This window comes from Pelecanus crispus, chromosome 1, assembly GCF_030463565.1.
Source record: "Pelecanus crispus isolate bPelCri1 chromosome 1, bPelCri1.pri, whole genome shotgun sequence".
Taxonomy (NCBI): Eukaryota; Metazoa; Chordata; class Aves; order Pelecaniformes; family Pelecanidae; genus Pelecanus; species Pelecanus crispus.
The window spans coordinates 55,972,279-55,994,381 of NC_134643.1; the positions used below are offsets into that span (position 1 = coordinate 55,972,279).

General features: G+C 46.5%; 1 protein-coding gene across 1 annotated transcript in view; it reads right to left on the minus strand.

Annotated features, from left to right (window-relative positions):
• Window positions 1-17,339: 17,339 nt before the first annotated feature.
• Window positions 17,340-22,103, minus strand: part of GRIN2B (glutamate ionotropic receptor NMDA type subunit 2B) — a 172,225-nt gene continuing 167,461 nt past the window's right edge. The window contains exons 11-12 of the mRNA XM_075713149.1: window positions 21,108-21,346; window positions 17,340-19,247 (exon numbers count right to left, since the gene is read on the minus strand). Of these exons, the coding sequence (XP_075569264.1) occupies window positions 17,340-19,247; window positions 21,108-21,346 (2,147 nt within the window). The remainder of the gene's footprint in view (window positions 19,248-21,107; window positions 21,347-22,103) is intronic.

The window sequence follows — 22,103 nt, forward strand, 5'->3', positions numbered from 1 at the left end:
GTCAATTTACTTGTTAATGTAAATGCTAATATTAACATATTTCAGTTTAGAATCAAAATTGCTAACTCTTTGAAGTAAGGACTATGGCAGTGTGAAGCATCGAACACACAAACCTTGTTTGAAAACAGGACCTAAACATTTTTGATCAATTTTATGTCAGGGTTTCACCCTGCTGGCAAAGCATTTCACTTTACTCACTGCTTCCCAGATTAATGACTGATACTGACACTGTCCAACTCCACAGCAATAGTGGTGGTGTTAGGAGAGATGGAGTCATTTTGACCAAAATAAAATTACCCCTGAAGCCACCAGTCACTGCTTATATTCAATGTGCATCCCCAAGCACACCTTTCTGATGAAACCCTGGCCAATGTGCTACCTGCTTCCCCCTCTGTGGCAGATGTTATCGAGGAGGGAGATCCTGCACCCTCTGAAGGTAGCTTCACATCCTCAGCTCAACGCAGGGCATCCTCCAGGAGTAGTTGCTGGCTGAGATTACTATCACAATATTTTAGGCTCAGAAGAGCTCAAGTAGTTTACCTCACTATTAAATACTCCAGCCCCTTCATAAAGAGATTTTTAAAAAGCATAAACATTCTTAGCTTTTGTAGTGGAAATTTCCAAAACCACCTGAGCAGCTAAGCATTATTGGTTTTCAATGAGATGGGGTTTGTTTTAATAAATCTCCCAGGTGCTTTTAAAAATCCTTCCATACTTGATGCAAATATGGCACAAGCATTAACTAGTTATTTCTTCCCAACACTCAGTGCTGCTGGCCCCCAAGGCACTCCCAGCTCTCCAGGATGTGTAGTAGGGTGACTTGAACAGAGCCATGCAAGCATCAAGTGCCTGAGACTCTGGACTCAAGGCTCATCCCTTGAGACCAAGGTGGCAAAGAAAGTGGCCCTGCCCTTTGTAGCAGAAGCTATGCTATTCCCGCAGCAAAAGGATATTAGAAACACACCCAGAGCCTTTGTCCGGGCACCAGCCAAAGATCTGTCTTATTCTATGACTGCAAAAACAATACTCTACACAGAGAGTCAATAGTCTTGAGTTTCAAGTGAGGGAAGAACATTCCCTTTCCCCTTTTCCAGAAAATTTTCCCTTGGGGAAATAGACAAGGAGAAAACCAACCCCTTCTTTTCTGCTGTGAGTCTGCACACCAATCTTGAAAGAGTGGCAAGTGTGTAGTGTCAGTCACTTAGCATTCCAGTGCATGTTCCCTCTGCTAACAGCGCAGCAGCAACCCGCAGCCGAAGGACAATTGCTTACCCAAAGCTTAACCTTGCAGCTGGCAGGCCTCAGTCTCTTGCCTCCTCAGCGAGGATAGCTAATCAGAGAGCCACAGAGACAAGTCCAAAACGTCATGCTTCTCCAATTTTAATCTAGTGCCTCAGATAAGAAAGCAGCCATGAAGTCCTTACTCTCTGCATATAAAGAAAGGGAAGGTCAGCAGGGACAGCAAACCGTGCTGCCACTGCGGCACAGAGAGAGCCCTGGAGTGGCTTGGGGAGGGAGAACATCTGAACAGTTAGTCCCTAAACAATATGAAGCTGCAAAGCTAGGAGAAGTGGCTGGTTCGTTACAACTAGCTCTCTTTGGTCCCAAATGGGATGCTTTCACCTTTATCTTAGCACAGCAAAGTTCAGCTCCCAGAGCTGAAAAAGGAGCATTTGTGTGCAGAAAAGGGCCACTAGAGCCAGTGGAAGTGCATTTAGCACTTGGAAAAGTCCCTACTTCAGGGCCAAAAAGGAGCCCTGAAATTGTGTGGTCCAAGAAGTAAAAACATCAGCTAATATCCCCCAGGTATGGGATATGCATCTTTGCAGATGCCTTTTCTGTAACTACAATTCTAGTCCCTTGTTCAAATGCTGAAAAGCCACACTGAATAGCTCTTCTTCACTAACAGAACCTTGGCGTCCTGATGGACCATGCAAATCATCTGTGAGGGCCAAAAAACACAGCAGCGCTCACGTTAACAAAGACACAGAGATGTTTCAAGGAAAGCATCTAGGGCTGGTATGCTCAAAAACTCCAGACACCATACATGTGTACTGGAAGGACTTGTGCCCTCCCACTGGCCTGGTTGAATGTCTACCTTGAAAGACCTGAGATCTGAGCAGTGAGGTGCAGAGACAAGGTGGGAAAAATGCAAGCTGTTCCACTTCATCATTAGGACCTCTGGGTCTAAGGGAAGAGACGAGCCTGCCGCTTCACTCCAGGGAAGGGAAGGTGAGTGAGCACGGAGGCTGGAGTAGAAGAATGGCCCCTGGCTGAACTTCCAGCTAGCATAACACATGGCCAAAGCCCTGGTTCCAGACTCTGAGACATTATGCTTGGAAATCTGAATATTTAGAGCATTTGCCAAGTTTCTGCTTTAGCTCTGTTCCCCTCTACTTCCAGGGAGTAGCTTTCAAAATGTATTCCACCCAGACCCATATTTCCAGGCCATGTTTCTCCTCCTCCAAACACCTTGTGTGGCAAAGTTATCTATTCTTCTCCACTACACTCACTCCTCTGCAACCATTTCCTGAAGAGAGGCAAAGTCCCCAGAGCTGAGGTTTTCACTGTGACTTTTCCTTGCCTGGTGCCAGAGGAAGCACTCGTGTTGTCAGGTCAGCAGTCTGGGCTCTGATGTGCACCATGCACTTTCAGCATTGAAGCTGAGGTCCCTGCAGGTGTTCAGTCCCTTGCCCTGTCCCCTGCCTCACATCCTCCATGGGGCATCCTCTGCCCAGGGAAGAGAAGGAGAGACCACCTTTCAGATGGAGGAGACAAGAAGACCTGGGGGTCATAACGTCACAGCACTGCTCTTGCACCAGTCCACATTCTCCAGCTGGTGAGCACAGACCGCACAGCATTACATGGTCACCCACACATCACCTTCTCTCTGATCCCCCTTTTTCTACCGTTGCCTGCTGCTACTGCCTTGATCCTGACTCTGCTAAGGGGACGCGTATAAATAGGGGGCTGCTGGTAAGAGCACCAGTCACAGGGTGATTGTCCAGGCTAAAGATAAGAAGCTCCCTGTGATTCTCCTTATTGTCTTTGAGGGATTAAATGCCAGCCGGTAACATAAACACAGAGCTAGACCACAATGGTCACAGGTGTAAGATACCATGTTCTTTGTAAGGAGGGCAACTGGAATATCCAAGTCACTGGAGGAAAGTAAGGTAAGCAATATCCCTAAACTCTGTGTAATAACTTCTCAACCCTCATGGTTCATTGAGGGACATGGAACAGTGCTAGATTCCTCCCATAAGGGAGCAAGAGCCCCTTTTCTTAACATGCAAGGACAGGAGGCCACAGAGGCATACTGTTCCTCACAGCAAGACAATCTTGCTGGCAATATTTGATGGTGAGAGGATGGGACTAGGTGACAGAACAAGTGGAGAGAAGGGTAAATAGCCAGATACTCACTGGAGGAACAACCTAGATTTATAACTAATAATGACAAAAGCTTCACAAGGCAGAGGAAAGTCACTGTCTTCTTCCCAGTAGGAGTCAAAAAGCAAAACCAGATAGTGCATAGGATAAGGACTGGCAACAGACAGAGACAGGGTAACTAACTCAGACCTAGATAAGCCAAGAAGTTGCTTCAGGATTTGGTCTCTCTTACGCTAAAAGGATTCTTCCTCTCTTTCCTCCACCAAGAGGTAATGTTCCCATGGTTCCTCTTTCGCACCTGTATCTGGGGCTCACAATTCAACAACCCACCAGTCAAGCTGGTCTACACCACTGCTGCCTCCAGGTCCTCCCTGTCCACTCCACCCAAGTCTATCTTGACTTGAGCAGAAGATAAGATTTTTGACCCAGGGTTCTTTTTCTGACTCTGCCAGAGCAGTAGTCTAGGCTCATCTTGAGTTGACTGATTTTCATTCTTCTCAGTCAGTGCTGAACCCATATTTTAAGCTACATGGTGTGTTATCTGTCTTCTCCCTTTCAGCCTACAACGTAGAAGACACTCAGACAGCAAGGACAGGAACAACAGAGAAGGTCTCCTGCTAGCTGATGGGGCAGTGTTTTAATGATTGTGTGCAAAATGAGAGCATGAGGGAAGATGAAATTCATATGCAGGAGGTCTGATCTTCTCAGGCACACGTAATATTTTCAAGACAGAACAGCCAGAGCAACCTACCAACTTCCCTGGGACAGTCCGGAAACCAACATCTCCTGTCCTCTGACAATTCAAAGGAGCAACACCTTGATCCACAGCAGGGTGGGATGGGTGCTACCACCTCCTCAAAGGCAATCTAGTGCTCCAGCACCTAGTGTCAGAGTCCCCAAAGGATGCAAAGAGCACTGACCCCCCACTTGCTTTGGGGGAGCAGAGAATCACCACCAACATTGTTAAAAGGGACTGGAGTTCTGAAATGACATACTGTTTTGTCTGGAATTGGGAGAGGCAGTCTGCTTCCTTTAAAGAAACCTTTAATTTTCTTTTTTTTTTTTTTTTAAAGGAATGAAGAGTGATGCCAATATATCCTGCGAAAGAACACTACTTTGTTCCCTTACTCAGGAGGAAATGAGAAGAGACCCTGGTTTAACTCCTGTGCCTCACATAACAAAAACCAGAACTTAGTCAGCTCTTTGTTAATGTCTTACCTCCTTCACACCTGCCTCCCCAGAACCACAACTTCAACTACTCAAAAGTCATAAATCAAGCAGAAAAAATTCATGATTGCTGTTAACACTCAAAAGTAATTCTTGGCTGTTTTGAATTTGCCTTTTGTTTTTTTGAGTCTTTGGGATTTATTCTGTTCTTATTTTCACGATTCTCTCCACAGCAGAGACAAAAACATATTTTTATATAAAATATGAGTTGTGTTTTTTCCTTGGGTTTTTTTTTACATAATCACAAGACTCCAGTTACCAAGATTGAAGAAAAACATCATGTATTGTGAAACTCACAGTAAAAGCCATGGCAGTAGCATCCCTCTCTCATACACCACTGCTTCTCACTCCCTTATTTTCCCTCAACAACTAAACAAAGACACCCTCTGCACAGCTTTTATTCTTGATCATTTTATTTTGGTGGTTTTCATGCTACATAAAAATTAGTTTTTATATCAAAAAATTATTCACAATATTTCCAAAATAGTTCAAGTTTTTTTTCCTTTTTTTGTTTTTTAAATATTTTTAATGTATTTTTATTTCTTTTTTTTTACTGCAGCTAGGGTTACAAAACATCCCATTTCCTCTCGCCACCACCAATTCGCTGTCAGTTCCCTTTTACATTTGCATATGTAAAAAAAAAAAGAAAAAGAACAAAACTTTTTTTATCATTTACTTGAGAAATAAAAAGTTATTTGGCACTCATGTCTCTGTGGCTCTGATTTTCACCAGTGGAGTGGCTGGAGGTGGGTGTGTGTGTGTGTGTGTGTGTACACATGTGCGTGCATAAAGGGGATGAGGAGGAGGCAAAATTAGGGGGCAAAATTTAGGCAAAGATGATCTCAGAAGCGGATAGGATATATCTGCTGTGTGCAGCACCCTGATGGGTGGCCAGGTTCACCGCAAGATACCAACAGCTCAAGAGAAGAGGAGGTAGCAGTGTTGGGCAGTAGAAGACTTATACTAGAGGTGAGTATTTCTTTTTCTTTTGGTTGATAGACTGAGCTCATCAAACATGTTCTCCAAAGTAAATATACATTAGCTAGAAAGCAAATACAGCTGAAGCTGACCTGTGCCAGCTCTAGAGATGCTACCTGCCCCAACCCTAGCAGACATGACAGTCCTCCACTACTGCTCTCAGCCACTTCCAAGTACCAAAGGATGAAAGTGTGGGGCTTTCCCTTAGGTGTCATGACATCAAGAGCTGGCCAGATACCCATGTACCACCTTTAACCCCTACTTCGTGGTCTGTGAGAATCCATTCAGCCTTGAATGATGTTATCTGAGTTGAGGGTCAGCTTTAACCATTCGCAAGTAGCTCAGGAGAGGTGAGGCTGAACCCCTCTGGCACAGTTAAGGTCATTCATTTGTCTCTGTTGCGGACCTACACACCCCGCTCCTGCTCCAGTGTGGGAAGGTCTGTGCAGGGGTTGGTGAGCCATCTTCCCCTGCCTGCCCTCCAGCCTGACCCATGACCTGCACAAGCCAGAGGATGATCTCCTGTGGATGTTCGTTCTCTTTGGGTCAGGCCCCTCAGCAGCCACAGGGTCCTTGTCCCAGGAATGGCCATGGAGGGCCAAAAAGGGCCTTTCTCCCTTCTCAACTGGGCAATCCTGCATGGTTTCAGGAGGGCAGGACTCGGGAGTCAGACATCCTCACTGCCTGCTACCCACCTCACAGCAGCCTTTGGGGCAATGGCCAAAGCTCGCTGGAGAAACATTTATTCTTTTTTGAGGAGAAAAAAGAGAAAAAGAAAAAAAGGAAGGAAAAGAGAGGGAGTACAAAAAAAAAAAAAAAAAAACCAACCCAACCCCAAAACCCACCTGTGCAACTGTTAAATAGTTTGCCTTCTGTGACTCTGCAGGGAAGTCGGTGAAAAGCTACTTCCCGAAAAGGCTGCTACCTCCTCTATATACCAGCCCTCGTCTCCAATTACAGATGGTGCTTTGGTCACTGGCAAAGAGACATTTCAAGATAGCCTGCCATTCAGGAAAACATGTACAAAGGAAAGACCCCAAACACAGCTGAACCATACAAACAATAACTGCACAGAACTGAGGTCTCGGAAAGTTGTATTGCTGAAAACACCTCCCTGCTCCCACTAAAAGGACTGCATAAACAAACAAGCAAACAAAATAACAAAAGAAATCAACAGCTAATCAACAAACTTTTTTTTTCCCCACATTAGAAATTCTGAAAATGCAAAGCTAAAAAGAGCAGTTTGCTGCATTTCTGACCACATGTGAGAGTGAGCCTGCTCCAAAGATAAGAAAAGCAACCAGACGGGCAAAGAGGCCTCCAAAGCTAGCAGCTTTCTGTGCTAACCTCTGCACTAACCGCTAGTTAGTGGGAAGGTCATTTCCAACAGCACCTCTTGAAGGCTCCAGCTTGCTAGGAGCTTTTAGGTGTATAGCATGTTGATAATAGTAATAATACTTAAAATACGCACACACGTGTACACGCACTCACACACATATATATTCTCTTCCATAAAAGACAAGCATGGCAGAGCACATAATACAATTTGATGGAGAGGAAAGAGCGGCTGAACATGGAAGAAAGCAGAGGAGGTGGACAGATGCGGTCTGATAGAAGGAGTCACTGATTATTCTGTTACATTTTATATATATATATAAATAAAAAGAAACCATCAAAGAGGCCCAGTGACACCAGCACTAAAGGGCTGGCTAAGCAGACTTAAGATAGTGTAGATGATGAGGGCCCTAGCCCCCACGTGTTGCTCCTTCCTTATCTGACTAGTCATGGCATCTCTTTCTGAGGTCCTGATTGTCTTTTCTGGCTGCTGACAGAGGACAGCAGTGTCTTGTTCAGCAGTTTGGACAGTTAAAGTGCTGTGCTGGTTGGCACTGTAGGGCCCTCCCTGTAGGTCATTCTCTCTGGTGCTAGCAGTGTAGTGATCTCTCCTGGAAATGAATGGGATGGAGAATGGCTGCAGAAAGTTCACTCCCTCCCATCCTCCCTATTTACTGTCCCCTCTGAAGAAACCAAACACCTCCAGAGCTTGGGATTTGCGAGCTCCCTACCCAGCTCCAAGCAGCAATGGTGAGGGTCTTCCAAATAGCGGGAATGGAAGATCAATCCACCACAGCTCAGCTTTTGCCTATGTCTATCTGACACAAGAGCAAGCAAGGACAGGCTAATGTTTGCTTGCAGGTGGAATTTCAGTGCTTGCATTGCCCTAGGAGGCAGCAAAAAGAATAGCAAGGGAGCCTTTTATTTCAGTCACAGGACAGATTGACCAGATCTCTCCCAAAAGACCTCACCAGTCAGTGCATGATTGTCTTCCTGCTCCACCTACCAGTTAAGGCCAAAGTAGGTAATGAGTGTGGCACAATGGTTTGAAAATGTGGCACAGCAGATTCAGCACAGAAGTGAATGAATGCATGGAATGGGTTTCTGTTGCTGTATTCAAACCATCTCCAGGAGGAGCTTATGTCCCAGCCTTGTCACTGATTCAGAGCTGGGCCCCCAGAGTGCAAACAAAGCAGCCGTGCCAGGGCCTACCAGGTAAGCAAGAGCAACTACAGGGCTGCCAAGGTACCTACAGGTACTCATCACCTGGCTTTAGCAGCATACAGCTTCAAACATGTTTCTCTCAGCTCTAACACATGCATACAAACACCTAAGCACACATACAGACTGTGGCACCACACATACAAATGTGCGCAGGCTGCACAAATACATATACCAACATGAACCCACCCCTGTCCCCCACAAGTAGACACGTGCAAGAAATACAGACAAGTAGCAACAGGCATGCAACATACACATGGTGATCCCAAGCAGAGGGAACACGTCTAAGCTATGTTCAAGCATGGTGAGTCAGTGAGATATGAATCCTGGCAAAATGCATTGCAGGAAGAGGCCCAAACAAGCAAGAGAATCCACAAAAGGCATTCTAGGCATCTAAACCCCTAAGTAACTGTTCCAAAAGCTCCTTGAATTTCACAGGAGTTTAGCTGCCTGTGTCGATGGATCTGGTTCAAAGCCTGGAAGGAAACCAGAGGGAGAAGCACAAAACTTTCATCTTATTCCCTTGACTGATTTTTGTCTGTTCAGGGGCAGGTGTAATCTTTCTCCAGCTGACATGGGACTTAGCAGCCAGTGCCCATGGGCCTAGACAGAAATCTCATGTGATGGATGCGTTCTCTCTGGACGCCTTGCAAATGTTGCAGGTATGTAATGCTTATGGCACATTGAATAAGCAAAGGAAATACAGTAAGGAGCCTGGTGACACTCAGAAAGGTAACTCACTATTTTGGCCAAAAGCTAATAATCTATGGGATGTACCCCCAGGGAGATGCCTGCCATACAGACACACATCGTTGGGGTAGCACCAAATGGGCCAGCAGTTTCCAACTTCACTTATGTTTAGAGTTCTGCCAGGAGTCACTCAAATGCACAAACATACGCCTCCTCCAAGACTGACAGGTGTTTGCAGCCATGTATTCACAAGTACACAGGCCACTGTGGATCATGCTAGGACAGCCATGCCAAGGTCATAGCAAGGGTACATGAGAGAGATGTCTACCCTGCTCATGCCTTTGAGCAGAGGTCCATTCCCATGTAGTGGATAACCTCTGGTCATGTTGATCCTTTCCATTGCCCCCTGCAGTGCTCATATGCTTTCATAGAGTACAGCTCAAACCCTCAGAGACCATGGCACATGGCAACACACATGCATACACAGAGAGGTTGACCGGTCCTTTCTCAGACTGTGACCAGCAGACCCTGGCATCTTCAGGGATGAGCAGCTAGTGCCATGGCTGTGGAGGACGGTGGGTTAATGGAAGTTTATTAAGGAACAATGCAAGTTGTCCAAAAGGGAAGGAGGGAGGACTCTTGGCAACTGCCTAGAGTCCCTACCAGTTTCACATTGGCTCTGTCTCTGCTTATTCACCACATCACACCCTGTCACATTCCTCCCTTACTGACATGACACTAGACCACAAATGCTAGGCAGCTAGTGCCAAGCACCAGCTTATACTGACTTGTCAGACAGAAAGGGACCAGATACTACCAGACATTCACTCTCAGGTTTGCAACACAGCAGAACATTTTGTAGGTGTTTACAAACCAATGGCCTCTAGGCAATAAAGGTAGCCCTGTACTTCTAAAAGACAGCATACTTCTCTCCAGCAGCCTTGCTTTATTGGCATAGAGTAAAAGCAAAGAAACTCTACTGACCCTGAAGTGGGTCAACCTGGAGTGGATAAAAACTGTATCGGCCCCTGCTCTAAATTCACCAGTCGACCATCAAGGACAGAAGTGATGTTCTTTCTCTTGGCTTTCTCAGAAAAGACAATTTCGCTGCTTCCTTGCACTGGCTAATTTGCCAGACTGATCATTTCTTATTTCTTGAGTGGGCAAGAGCAGAACACCACCTCAGTGAAAGTGACAGAGAAGTCAAAAATAGCTACCAAATATCATCTTCTAAAAATCTGGTCAGGGCTAGAATTTTCCAGGAAAGGAGTAGAGGCCTGCCCTTCATTCATCGTCTGCACAGCATTGCACGGTCTGATGAAGACAACAGAGCAACAAGACAGTAATAAGCAGAGCAGAGTGGGCAAACAGCCAGCATAAGTCATTCTGAGGGAAGAGGCGTAGAGATGAAATTGAAGAATCAGTGTGAGTAAGATGAGAAATAAGTAGATAAGAGGCCATGGAGATGAGGCAGTAAACTGCTGGAGAGATCAAAACACCTGAAAATGAGGTTCTGCTTAGAGGAAGGACAGAGAGGGTCTAAAGGAGAGAAAGCAAAGTGGACAAGAATGGCACAGAGGCTCCAAGACCACACTGCCTCCCCTCCCACTGGTACTGGGAAGGCCACAAAAAGAGGGAAATGGAAGAGCTGGTCAGGAGATGAAGGCCCGGAAAGAGTTCCCTGTAATCCACAGTAACAAATGTACTCTGCTGACGTCCCAGGGAAAAGTCAATGGGGACGAGGGAAGAGAAAGTAATCAAAGAGCAAAGCACATAGAGAAGGAAACAGCCCTGTGCCTCACACAAACAGTCCCTAGCAATCAACACAGCTTTTATTACAGGAAATTATTAACATCCCTCTGCTACCCACCACCCCTCACCAATCCCAGACCTCCCCTGTTTGGGGACCCTTTCTTGGCACACACATATAACATCCAGATAAACTTTCCGAACCAGCAAAAGCAACCACTGAAACAACTTCAAACACCACAGACCAATAAAACCACAATTTAGAAGTTAACTTTCCCAGCCCCCCCCATGCCATTATTTAATAAGGAAATACTGTACAGATATAAAACCCACCCTTTTCCCAACCTGAATATAATTGCTTGAGTTAGTTTCTGTACATATATACACACATATTTACACAGTAATGCTGCAGTCAAGAAAGCAGATGATGTAAAAGTCACAAACTGAATACACAAATTAAATAACTACCAGCAAAACATTAGGAAAGGTCACGTTGTTCCTACTTGGCAAAAATGCATTGTGGGACAGAGTCATTAAGCATACTGCAATGTACCGTGTGTGCGTGTCTGTGTGTGCATGTGTGTGCGTGCATACAGGCACGCAAGCCTCACAGCTTCCTGCTGTGTTGGGTTTGTTCATGTGTATTTCACTTCCCCAGTATGTCTTGTACGCGTGCACGTGCCCAGAGGAACACCTGTCCCACAGTATGGAATTTTTTTCTGACCTGTTGGAGTATATACTGGTGCTTGCTGTGAACCTTTAATGGCAGGAGGCCAGCAGGTTAAGAGATCTGTAACTACTAACACATCACAGAGATCCCCCTTTACCTCAGCACCCAGGGGACTGTACCCTTGGCGTTGGCAGACATGAGTCTTGCTCTCTGCGATACAGTTTCACTGCCTTTTTCTATACACAAGCAGATTCATGCTGTGTCAGTTTTGTTGTCAGCAATGACAGAAGGGTGCCAGAATTCACTCAAATGGTATGGCTAGGAGAGGAATTTGGGGATGCTCAAGAGATGAAGAAAGAACTCAAAGCCAATTGCAAAATGTTTTTTGTTGTTGCCATTCTAATGGCAAACACCCAGGTCTGTCTGCAGTCAGCCCCAGGGAGGTCCAGAGAGCCCATGATGAAGATGAAGCAATAGTATTTGTATTGCCAGTGAGACAGTCAGCGCCCCAGTTTGCCTTTGAGGGGGGAGGAGGGAGTGAGCCACAAGGAAGTGTAGGTGGGTGAATGCAGCTAGGGTCTATGGCTTGGAAATCTATTTGGCTGCAAATTGAAAATAAGCCCTTGTGGGGACAACAATCGGGTCCCACTAGTTACTATCTCAATGTGCCCTGCAGCATCCAGCAGCATGGTAGGTGTGTTCCAGGTGGACACGCCAGGTGTGTTCAGCAGCAGGGAAGCACTTATGGGAAAGAGTGGGTGCAGACGGGGATCGTGGCTTGGAGTCCGTCCCCATTTGTTGCCAGCAATCCAGTTCCTTTCTCGCACACGGCTCCCAGGGGCTCCTGTGGTGAGCCAGGCATATGCCATGGAGAGGCAGCATAATTGGACCCTACCCTTTGCCAGCTTGGATTGAGCAGGAAGGATGAAGTGTAACTCCTTAGAGCGATGGTGCAGAGAGTCAGCACAAAGTCCCTTCAACAACACTCCTCATCTTTATCCCCTCCCCTTTTTCCTTTCTTTTTGGCAACCAAAAATACGTGGGGAAGTGCAACCTCCCACCCTTCTCCATGGGAAGGGCTCATCAAAGGTTGCTTGACTGGAGTGGAGGATGTGTGAAAGGCCTAAGTCTGATCATTGGCTGTGTTCCCAGGCTTGCTTCCATCTGTTGATAAGCAATGGAGGTGGGAGAATATGCCACATTTGATAGAAAGCTCTAAAGCAAAGACTTGCCTATAAAGATCCCTGAGGTATCTCTGATCACTCTAACCTGTCACCACCATCATATTCTTTCTCTGTCTCCTCCTTTCTCTTTTGCTGGCAATGTTGCTGTGAGAAACAACCCTGATTTGGAGGTACAAAGGGGCTTTAATCAAGATGGATGCTAGTGTCTTCTTGGAGTGAGGAGCTCAACGCCAGCATGCATTGCTGAAGAAGTCAGAAGCAAAGAGGCCCATCCTGGCAACTCTTAACTCCTCCACCAAATCCTTCAGGACATCACAAAGGAACTTTCCTCCCCCCATGCACTGGAAACTGAAATATCAATTCCCTACAGGCAAAGTTCATACTTATATATTGCTGAGCATTTTGAACCCACTGGGGTTCTTGCCTGGAGAGTTCTGATGACACATGCTGGATTTCAGAGAGAACAGGATGGTTTTTTGCTGAGGAGGTGGGGCCGGTGTGCTTCATTGTCTCAACTGACAACAAGTCCTGACTGCAGCTTTTCTTTTCTACTTATGATGTGACACGGCAAGTTCTGATATTGCCCTCACTGGGAGGCGTGATGGGAGACAGAGAACTACTACACCAGCCTGTGTTGTGTTGCGCTACGGTAAAAAGCTGGTGTGAATACTCCAAGAAGGTTTATGATCCATGGCTGCAAGTTCTACCTGCCAGCTGCTTTCCACTGTGCATGGCACATTTCTGATATTTTTTGAATACTTCCTCTGTCTCCTTCATACACATCCTCCTTCAGCTGAGCACATACACTCCAGTACTACTTCAGAAGAACATGGCTCATGCAAATACCTCTCAGAGAGCCATGCCTGGGGCTAGAGTGAGGAGGCAAATGTCAGAAACATTGCCAAAGGCGCCTAATCTTTCCCGGGAGGCTGGCTGCAAATATACAGTAGAGGTCATCAAACTGTAGAGGATGCAATGGTTTTTGTTCAGTATTCTTGTGTGCAGAAACCTTCAGAGAGGGTAAATGTTCCCAGCCACTGTCCCAGAAAATATGGATGTTTCTACAGCAGAGAGAGAGAAATGGCAAGGGAGGGGATGTGGAGTTTTGTCAGGCTCTGGTATGAAATCCCATTCTTTTCTGGACAGGTAATAAACAGCACATGGGTGGTTTTCTAGTATAGACAACACCTGCTGCTAATATTACCTGATTGGTTCACTTGAATACTTAGAATGAAAATACACCAAATCTAAAATTCTAAATATATAATCAGAGTTTAATAACATCATTGAATTATTTTCTGGATTATGAATTAGACCCTCCCCCCTCCCACCCCCTCCCCTTCATCTCTGTCCCAGAACTTGTTGACCTGTCAGAATTAAAATAAACAAAGCAACCAGAAAAGATCACTTATAGGAGAAAAGATTAACCTGATGGACACGTGGCCTAATCTATTGTTGGAGAAGGCAAAATACCAGGCTCCTGTGGTTAGACCAGTGGTTCAGTCCAGAATTTCCAGTTCTTCTTTTCTGGTTGCCCTAGAGCATTCATTTGAGTGGTTTGTGGCACAGTTAATATTTGCAGAGCACTCGGAGTGTTAACAGTGCTACAACAGTATCAACACTAGATAATGATTTTGGCAAACTATCATTTGCCTATCAGTGGAACAAGGGACAGACCAGTTCGGAGAAAATACGAACCAACTTTCACCCCGGAACACAAAAATCAGAACCTTTAAGAAGAGATTTGAAAAAAGTTCCATTAACTTCTTTTTGGTTTGTTTTCGGCTTAATTTCCCTGCAGAGCCACCCTCCAGGTTTCCTCGTTCCAGGTGGGGAGGGACAGAAAAGTACCAAGATAACCGCCAAACAGATTAGCTGCCCTTGCCAGCTGTCAAGCTCCCCCCCAAGCCCTTAGGAAATACCAGAAATTATCACAAGCTTTCCCAGGTCCAAGATTTCTAAACCAAAGTAGCATTGGAGAAGTCTCTTAATGTCAAAGTGATGGTCCAACCTGAGCGGCCAACTTGATGGTTCACCCCACCACTATCAAGACAGCGTAGTGCCTTGAGGCCCAAACTCCACAGAGAGATGCTGGTACAGAGAGTTTATATGCAAAAAGAAATTGGGGGTGTTCCCATCAAAACATGAAACCCTGCTGGCAAGGCTTGAAGTGACGTTCCGGCGTCTTCCATTCATGAAGATAAAGGTGACAGGGCGATACGGGGGGCCTCAGGGGAACACAACACACATGGGTTTCTCTCTCTCTCTCTCTCTCTCTCTCTTCCCCTCATTCATACGGCCTCGACCCGCGTAAACCGCTTCCAAAAACGCAGTCAGAAAAGTCGTAGAAAACAAACAGAACGGAAACAAACTTCCCCTCCCTCCCACCCCACAACCTGAATATTCACGAGAAGAGAAACACCAATTTATACAAAAACGCAATAAAAAAGAAATATTTACAAATTAAAGGAACGCCTTCTCGGTGGCTGCTGTCAGAGGTGTCTGACAAGCTGCCATGTGTTCTGGATTGCAGATCGCTCTGTTAATTTGTTTGGTTTCTTTTTTTTTTTTTCTTTTCCTTTTTGTCCTTGTAATGAGAGAAGAGGGAAAGAATAAGAAGTTCCCTTACAAAGACACTCCCCCTCTTCCCTCCTTAATTTCCTTGGTGAAATATAAGAAAATATTCCCCTCGCCAACCCTGCCCATCCTCTCCTCACTCTCTTTAACTTTACAGGCAAATCCCACCCTCCTCCCGCCCCAGCTTTAAAAAATAAATAAAATAAATAGGTAAATAAAGAAAAGGCCTTCCGTTGGCTTAAAAAGAGAAAGATAAGATAAAATCAACCAGAGTGCAGTGAGGAATGTGAGAGAGGTGGCTTTCAGCTCCAAGAAATGTGGTTCATAAAGACAGGGCTGCCGTCGCCTCTCAGAGTCAGTCCCCAGCAGTGTCCCCATGCCCTCAGCACAGGGCGCTCTCAAACCTTCCCCTGGTGAGCCATGGTCATCGAGACACTGGGACAGACCCAGGATAAGCAGGAGACACTTAGCCATGTCTCTCAGGACAGGAGAGGTCAGCCCACACCCCCACCTCAGGAGAAAGAAGACATGTGAAAGGGGAGTTTGGCTTCTCACTCCTACCATTGCTCCTTTTGCTTTAGATTAACTTGCATCTAAAGTGATACAATGGAAAGAAGAAAACACCCTTATCGATACTAGGTGCACCAGGAAAGCTGTCACTACAACTGCAGGGGTGGGAAACCCTAGGCTATTCCAGCTTTGCACCTGTGCTAGTATCTCTCCCTCGCACACAGAGGCACACGTACATGTACACACGCATCTCAGCCTTGCATGTCTTGTCCTCAGCCCTTGGCACAAGTTTCTGTGCTCTCTGGCATTTATTCAAGCACACCCCTTCCCAGGAAGACAAGCCACGTACTTCCCCTGTACATTCAATAGTAAATATACATATGTATTTCCCATGGGTGCGCACACCCTCCTCTCATTTCCATGTGTGCAAGGAGACGTTGAAACAGTCCACCAGCACCACCACCACAACACATACTCTTTCATGGTTCTGTTCTTTTTTCCGTTCTTTTTTTTTCCTCTCCAGCACCATGCCAGCATTGGCAGAGGGCACCCTATTCTTTTTGTTCCAAACTGCTGGCCAAGGGTAGGGAGGGCAGAAGGATGAAAACCCTTTTTTCCCTGCCATCCTCGCTGAAAGGACACGCCAAAACAGGCTTGGTGTACCCTGAAGTGACAGTGACAAAACTCCCCACCTTTTCCTACTCTTTAGCTCTGTTCCACTGTGTTTGTTATCCAGACACCTTATAGGATCTTGGGTTTATTTTGCTTTCTCCACAGACATTTCAAGTATAAAGTTATCATATATAGTCATGTATAGGCTAACCCATACTATACACTGCTCCCACCCTTGAAGTATGTCACAACTAATGAGCAATTCACAGCCAACAAACCAACCCTGTGCCCCTTCCCCAAACTCCTCTCATTTCAGTGCAAACCAGCATCCCCTGTCAGAGATCCCAGCAGCCTCCCTGACTCCAGGCTTGCTTTCCCAAAATCAGACCCCACTTCCTTTCCATCTCTTCCACTGGTCTGCCACAGATTCAACGGCTGTAATAGCCATAGTGAAACCACTAGCCAGATCTGCAGACAAGCCTCTCCCTCCCCCCATACCCCCCATCAGACAATTCAAAATTTTAGCGTAAAATTTCTCAGCATATACGCAAATATATATATATATTTCAGCCCTAAACCCCCATAGTCTTCACAAAATAATGTAACGAGAACCTCAGTATAGCTAACATGTAAGTGCATCATCAAGTTAGTCGTGTTATTCCCCCTTCACTTTCTCCACATCTTCAAACACTACTCTTTTCTAGGCAGTTTTAGGAAGAGTTGCCTGAGGAAGCATATTTTCCTGCATGTCTGTTACACTGCTTCTGCTGTCTCCTCTTGCCACACACACACATGCGTGTGCACATGCATATCTCTGCCAGGAGTCAGCGAAAGTGAAGTGCTAGAGTCACTGCCGCTCCCTTTCAGCCCACCCCTTCCCTGCCTTTTTCTCCACTTCCTGAAATCACGAGCGAGGATATCCAACTCCGACGTCACTGTAAAGTGCAATGGCCAGGAATGGAGGAGAATGGGAGGAGCGAGAACATGGAAAAAGAGATAAAAGGGGAGGGGTGGGAAAGAGGAGGAGGAAGAGGGGAAACCAAAGAGGTGGCACTTGTCACCAGTGCTGCACTACTCAGAACTCCAGTATCCCACAAACTAAGGACAATCCAGGAGAGTAGCCGATGGGATTGATCCCACCCCACCCTCCCATGCTCCACATACACCCCCAGTCCCTCCCCGCGCTCTTCCCCTCTCACTCAAACGTCAGACTCAATACTGGAGAGTTTCTCATAAACATGCCCGTTGCTGGAGCCATTGAAAGCCCTGGGGTTTTTGTTGTTAGGCACACAGGGGTTGGACTGGTTCCCTATACAGATGTCCTTCTGGAAACGGGCTGGCACAGCCCCATGAAGGGCTGAGACCACCGGCTTGTTGGTGGTGACGATGGCTCGGAAGTCTGGCCTGGCTTTGGGCCCTCCTGCCACCACAGGCTGCCTGAAGAAATAAGATTTGCTGCCGTGGAGCAAGCATTGGTCATCCCCAAAAGTGGGGATGAAAGGGTTTTGGGTGACCCGGTCGGGGTAGAGCGACTTGCTGAGCATGTAGCCCCCGCTGCTGCCGGGGTTGTTGTGGTGGTGGTAGCTGGTGGCGGGCACTGAGGACTTGTTGTTGGCAAAGGTGGTCTCACTGGCTGGCATCTCAAACATGTGGGCGTAGGGGCTCCCCTCCAAAAAGCGGCCCTTGTCCTTGAGGCTGACGCTGCGGGGGGCCAGGGCCGAATCATCCTTCTGCAGGTCCACAAAGGTGTCATAGGAATGCTGCCGGCGGAGCTTGTTGCGGTTCTTCTTCTGCACCTTGGAGGCAGAATTGGAAGGACTCTGAGGATATTTGGAGGAGGAGGTGGCGCTGGTGGCCACAGGCACGGGGGCAGGTGGCTGGTCCAGCTCTTGGAGTGAGTTGTCCTCACTGATGTCGTACAGGTTGCCCGCTTTCTTGCAGGCCTCACAGCGGATGCAGGCCTGGCGGGTAGAGTTCTGCCCCACCACTGATGGCGTGTAGTTGTGCAGCTTAGAAGGGCAACCGCGGCAGAAATTAGCCCCGGGCCGGTCCTCCCAGTCTAGGTTGGTCAGGTTCTTCTCCCATGGTGCTGGGACCCCACTCACAACGCCGTGCTTGTGCTCGTTGCCTCCACCAAACTCGCCTGAGCCATGCTTGTGGTGGGCCCTGTTGGTGCAGGATCCACCCCCTCCTCCTCCCGTGTCGCGCTTAAACTCATCTCCCCGCTCTTTGTAGATATCCGTCAGGTCCACATGTTCCCAGTGCGGCGAGTTTTCCTTGGCCCGAAACTGGTCCAGGTAGAAGTCCCGTAGCCCTTCCTTGTCCCTGAAGTAGCGCTTGTGGTCGGGTGAGCGGGGCGGGCGCCGGCGGTAGGCCAGCTCTATCTCGTCAAATTCCCGCCGGGACTTGGCAGAGGCCGGGCGCTTCTTTAGGCTGTCCTTGTACTGCTGCTTCCGCCGCTTGGCCGCGTTGCCCTCAATGTTGCCATAGGTGACCGTGTGAGTGGAAATGTCAGAGACATCTGAGCGGATCAGGTCGTCATGGGCCCCGCTGCCCCCGTAGCGGTCACTCTTGAAGGAGAACTTGCCATAAAGGTCGCCCAGCTGGCTGTGCTTGGCAGGGGGTAACCCCAGGTCCAACGGCTTCTTCCCGATGGACCGCGACTGGGCATTGAAGGGCGGGTTGTCACAGTCATAGAGCCCGTCGATGGAGCTGGTGCTGCCAATGCTGTGGGGGCGGTGGTGGTGGTGGTAGTGGTCCTGATACACATTGCTGTCCTTCAGCTGGAGGTTGCCAAAGGTCCTTTCCACCTCACTAATATAGTCACTAAAGAGGTTCTCCTCACAGGGGGGGTTGTTGTAGGACTTGCAATCTGAGTGGGTGAAGCTGCGGCGGTGCTCAGAGATATCGTAGACCGACGATTCACGGCGGATAAAGTCCAGGGCACTCTGCGGTGAGCCATTGACCCCTGACAGGTTGGCCATGTTCTTGGCTGTCCGAAGCAGGCGGAGGATGTTGGAATGGGTGTTGTTCATAGTCGCTGTGGGGGAGTTCATTGCTGACTGGCGTTCCTCAATGGCCACGCCATGGATGCAACTGTAGATACCCTGAAATGCAAGAAAGCAGGAAGGTGAGCAGTCCTGCAAAGAATACACAAAAGGGGACCTGGACTGGGAAGCACCCTGTGCAGCAACAGCATGTTTCTGTAGGACAGCAAGGCCTGTTAGCCTTCCATCATGAAGGACAATCAAATCAAATGGAATCAGACCTGCTCTACCAACCCTTGCTCTTCTACCCCTCTTTCTTGCCCCTCACTTTATTTCCTACCCCTCCATTTCTCTTTCTCTGCTTTGCTTCATGTCATATCTGTAGGATGCAGGAAAACCTGCTGGCATCTGTAAGAGTTATTCAAATCTGGTAGGTGTAACACGGAATTGCAAATGGGGAAAATAATATCCTTGGGAACAAAAGCATCAAGACAAATGATTCTGTGTGGATGAGAGGAAGAAAGTCTGTTTTGGCCCTTGAAATTCATTTGGACATCAGTGAATCAACAAGAGAGGAGCTATCTTAAAAACGGAACAGCTTCATTTGTCATAAACTTAGCTACATTAATCACCAGTACAGATTAGAAAAGGAAACAGAAAGAGCAGGACTGCTGAATTGGTATTTAGGTCTTTTGCATCTGGTTCAGTGAGGTACAATAGAATTTTTAATTATATTCTGTTAAATTTAACAGTGACAACAGGCTCCAAATTGACATCCCTGAGAGCAAAAGTCCTCTATTCAACCTCAAATCAGACAGCAGAAGTGCCTGATTCCACCACATTCCCTACTAGCTCTTTTCATCCATGACACAGACTGTTTGCAAGGGCTACCCACCCCTAGGAGCAGAAGGAAAGGGGCTCATTTATTCCCTGGCCTGCCAAATGTTGCCTGCTGGTTAATGTAAATTGTGAAATGGACACCACCACATCATGTTACCATGGTTTCTCAGCAGCTAGCAGATGATTAACACTTTTCAGACTTTTCACCAACCTGGCCCATGTCTAACAGATAACCCCAGAATGAAAGAATCTGTACTTAGCTAAGGATCACCAAACACAATCCCCCACCTCATCTCCAGACTGAACCAGGTTACAAACTAACAGTATAGAAGAGAGGTTGTGCCCCTGCATTCAAAAGGCTTTGTCATTTCTCCTCAACAATATGTTATGTAGCAATTATATACTCCTTGCACAATCAAAGTTAATTCTGTTACATCAGACACTGAGGTCAAAAATGCCAAGATTTGACCTCACTTCAGAATGGATCAGGAAAAGGGACAAGTGGCTTGAAAGAAGAAAAATAAAGCTCCAGATGGGACACTGCTAGCTACACTAATAGCAGAAAGATGACTCAGAAATGACTAGAATCTGCTTTAAATATTATACCCTAAGGCAGATTTGCATAAAGCAATTGCTAAGTTCATGTGGTCATCCTCTCTAGAAGGATTTCTGCATGGTTTAGGGCATGGCTTTTGGTTAGGGCCTTCTGACTGTCCATGATAGCACACTTCTAGTTAACATAAGGTCAGCTGAACAGCTGTAATATAGAGGACAATGAAAAACTCCTGAATTTCTAATCATGTTATCCACCATTACTTGACTTATTGTCTCCAAATTTGGCCTCCTCGCAACTCACTTTGGAGAAGCAGACAGTTACAGTTAACTTCTCTTTATAATACATTTTCATTTCCATGTGAAATTTCCATTTCCATGACCATAATCCAGCAGGGACCAGAGATGTCACAGAAAAACATTAGATGCTCTTGCAACATTAACGGTGAAAAGATGCCAGCCTTTATCATGCAGACCACCACTCTACGCCACTTGTGTGTTAGAGAGTCTTGGTGGATTTCCCCGTCTTCAGTACCTGGACTGTCTGAATAAATCCTCTGTTCCTCTCCGCTAGCTAATGACACTCACCCTGCTGATGGAGAAGACCACACCAGGCTTGCCAGAGCAGACACCCATGAAGCAGTGGCGGAATTGCCAGTAGAAGAGATGCTCACAGATGAAGGTGATCAGACTGAGGGCCATGGCTGCTCCCAGCATGTAGAAGACACCTGCCATGTTATCTATATCCAGCTGGCTGCTCATAACCTCATTCTTCTCATTGTGACAAATGCCAGTGAGCCACAGCGCTTCCAGTTCCTCCATCTCCCCTAGAAAGACAGAGAGAAGGAAAGAAACAGGTTAGCCAGCCCTGCAATGGCTAAAGAGTTCAAGCTAGGGCAGGCTGAAAGTAAGAAGCTGATCTAAGGTCATTTCCAGCAGCCATGCTCTTTTCCACATCTATTACGTCCATGAAATATCCTGACCACCCTTCTGATAGGGGCAGGTGCAATTTGGCACAGGAAGATTTTTGCACAGCCAGATATTAGCCACAAACAGCTGTACTACAGGACACAGCTATCACTTGCCAAATGTCTACAGTGAGATCCTGAAAACGTTGTCCACCAGATGACTGAAGTCCTGGTCTCACAAACATCCACTTTCATATTAGGTCAGTGAAGGGAAAAATCAGTGACTGATACGAGAAGGGAAAAATGAGTCACCTCTAAACGAAAACATTGTACGTTTCCAGCTCAAAATTCAAAATGTTGATTTTTTTTAATCAAAATGTCTGATTTTTAATGTTTCCATCATATCCATATCACATTAAAACTAGATGCAATGTTCCCAAAAATATTTGTGCTTTTTTACCTGTTTTTCTTCCCTTCAATTTTGTCCAAATTCAACACTTCCAAGCTCTTTGACCAATCAAAAATATTACTAATTTGTATCAGCTACGAACAAATGTTCTGTAGTCTAATTTCATACCCCACTTACTCCCATTATGGTATTTTCATGAGGGGAGAGAGAGAGATAAACACTCTCTCTCACATACACACACACACACACACAGACATTCAGAAACAA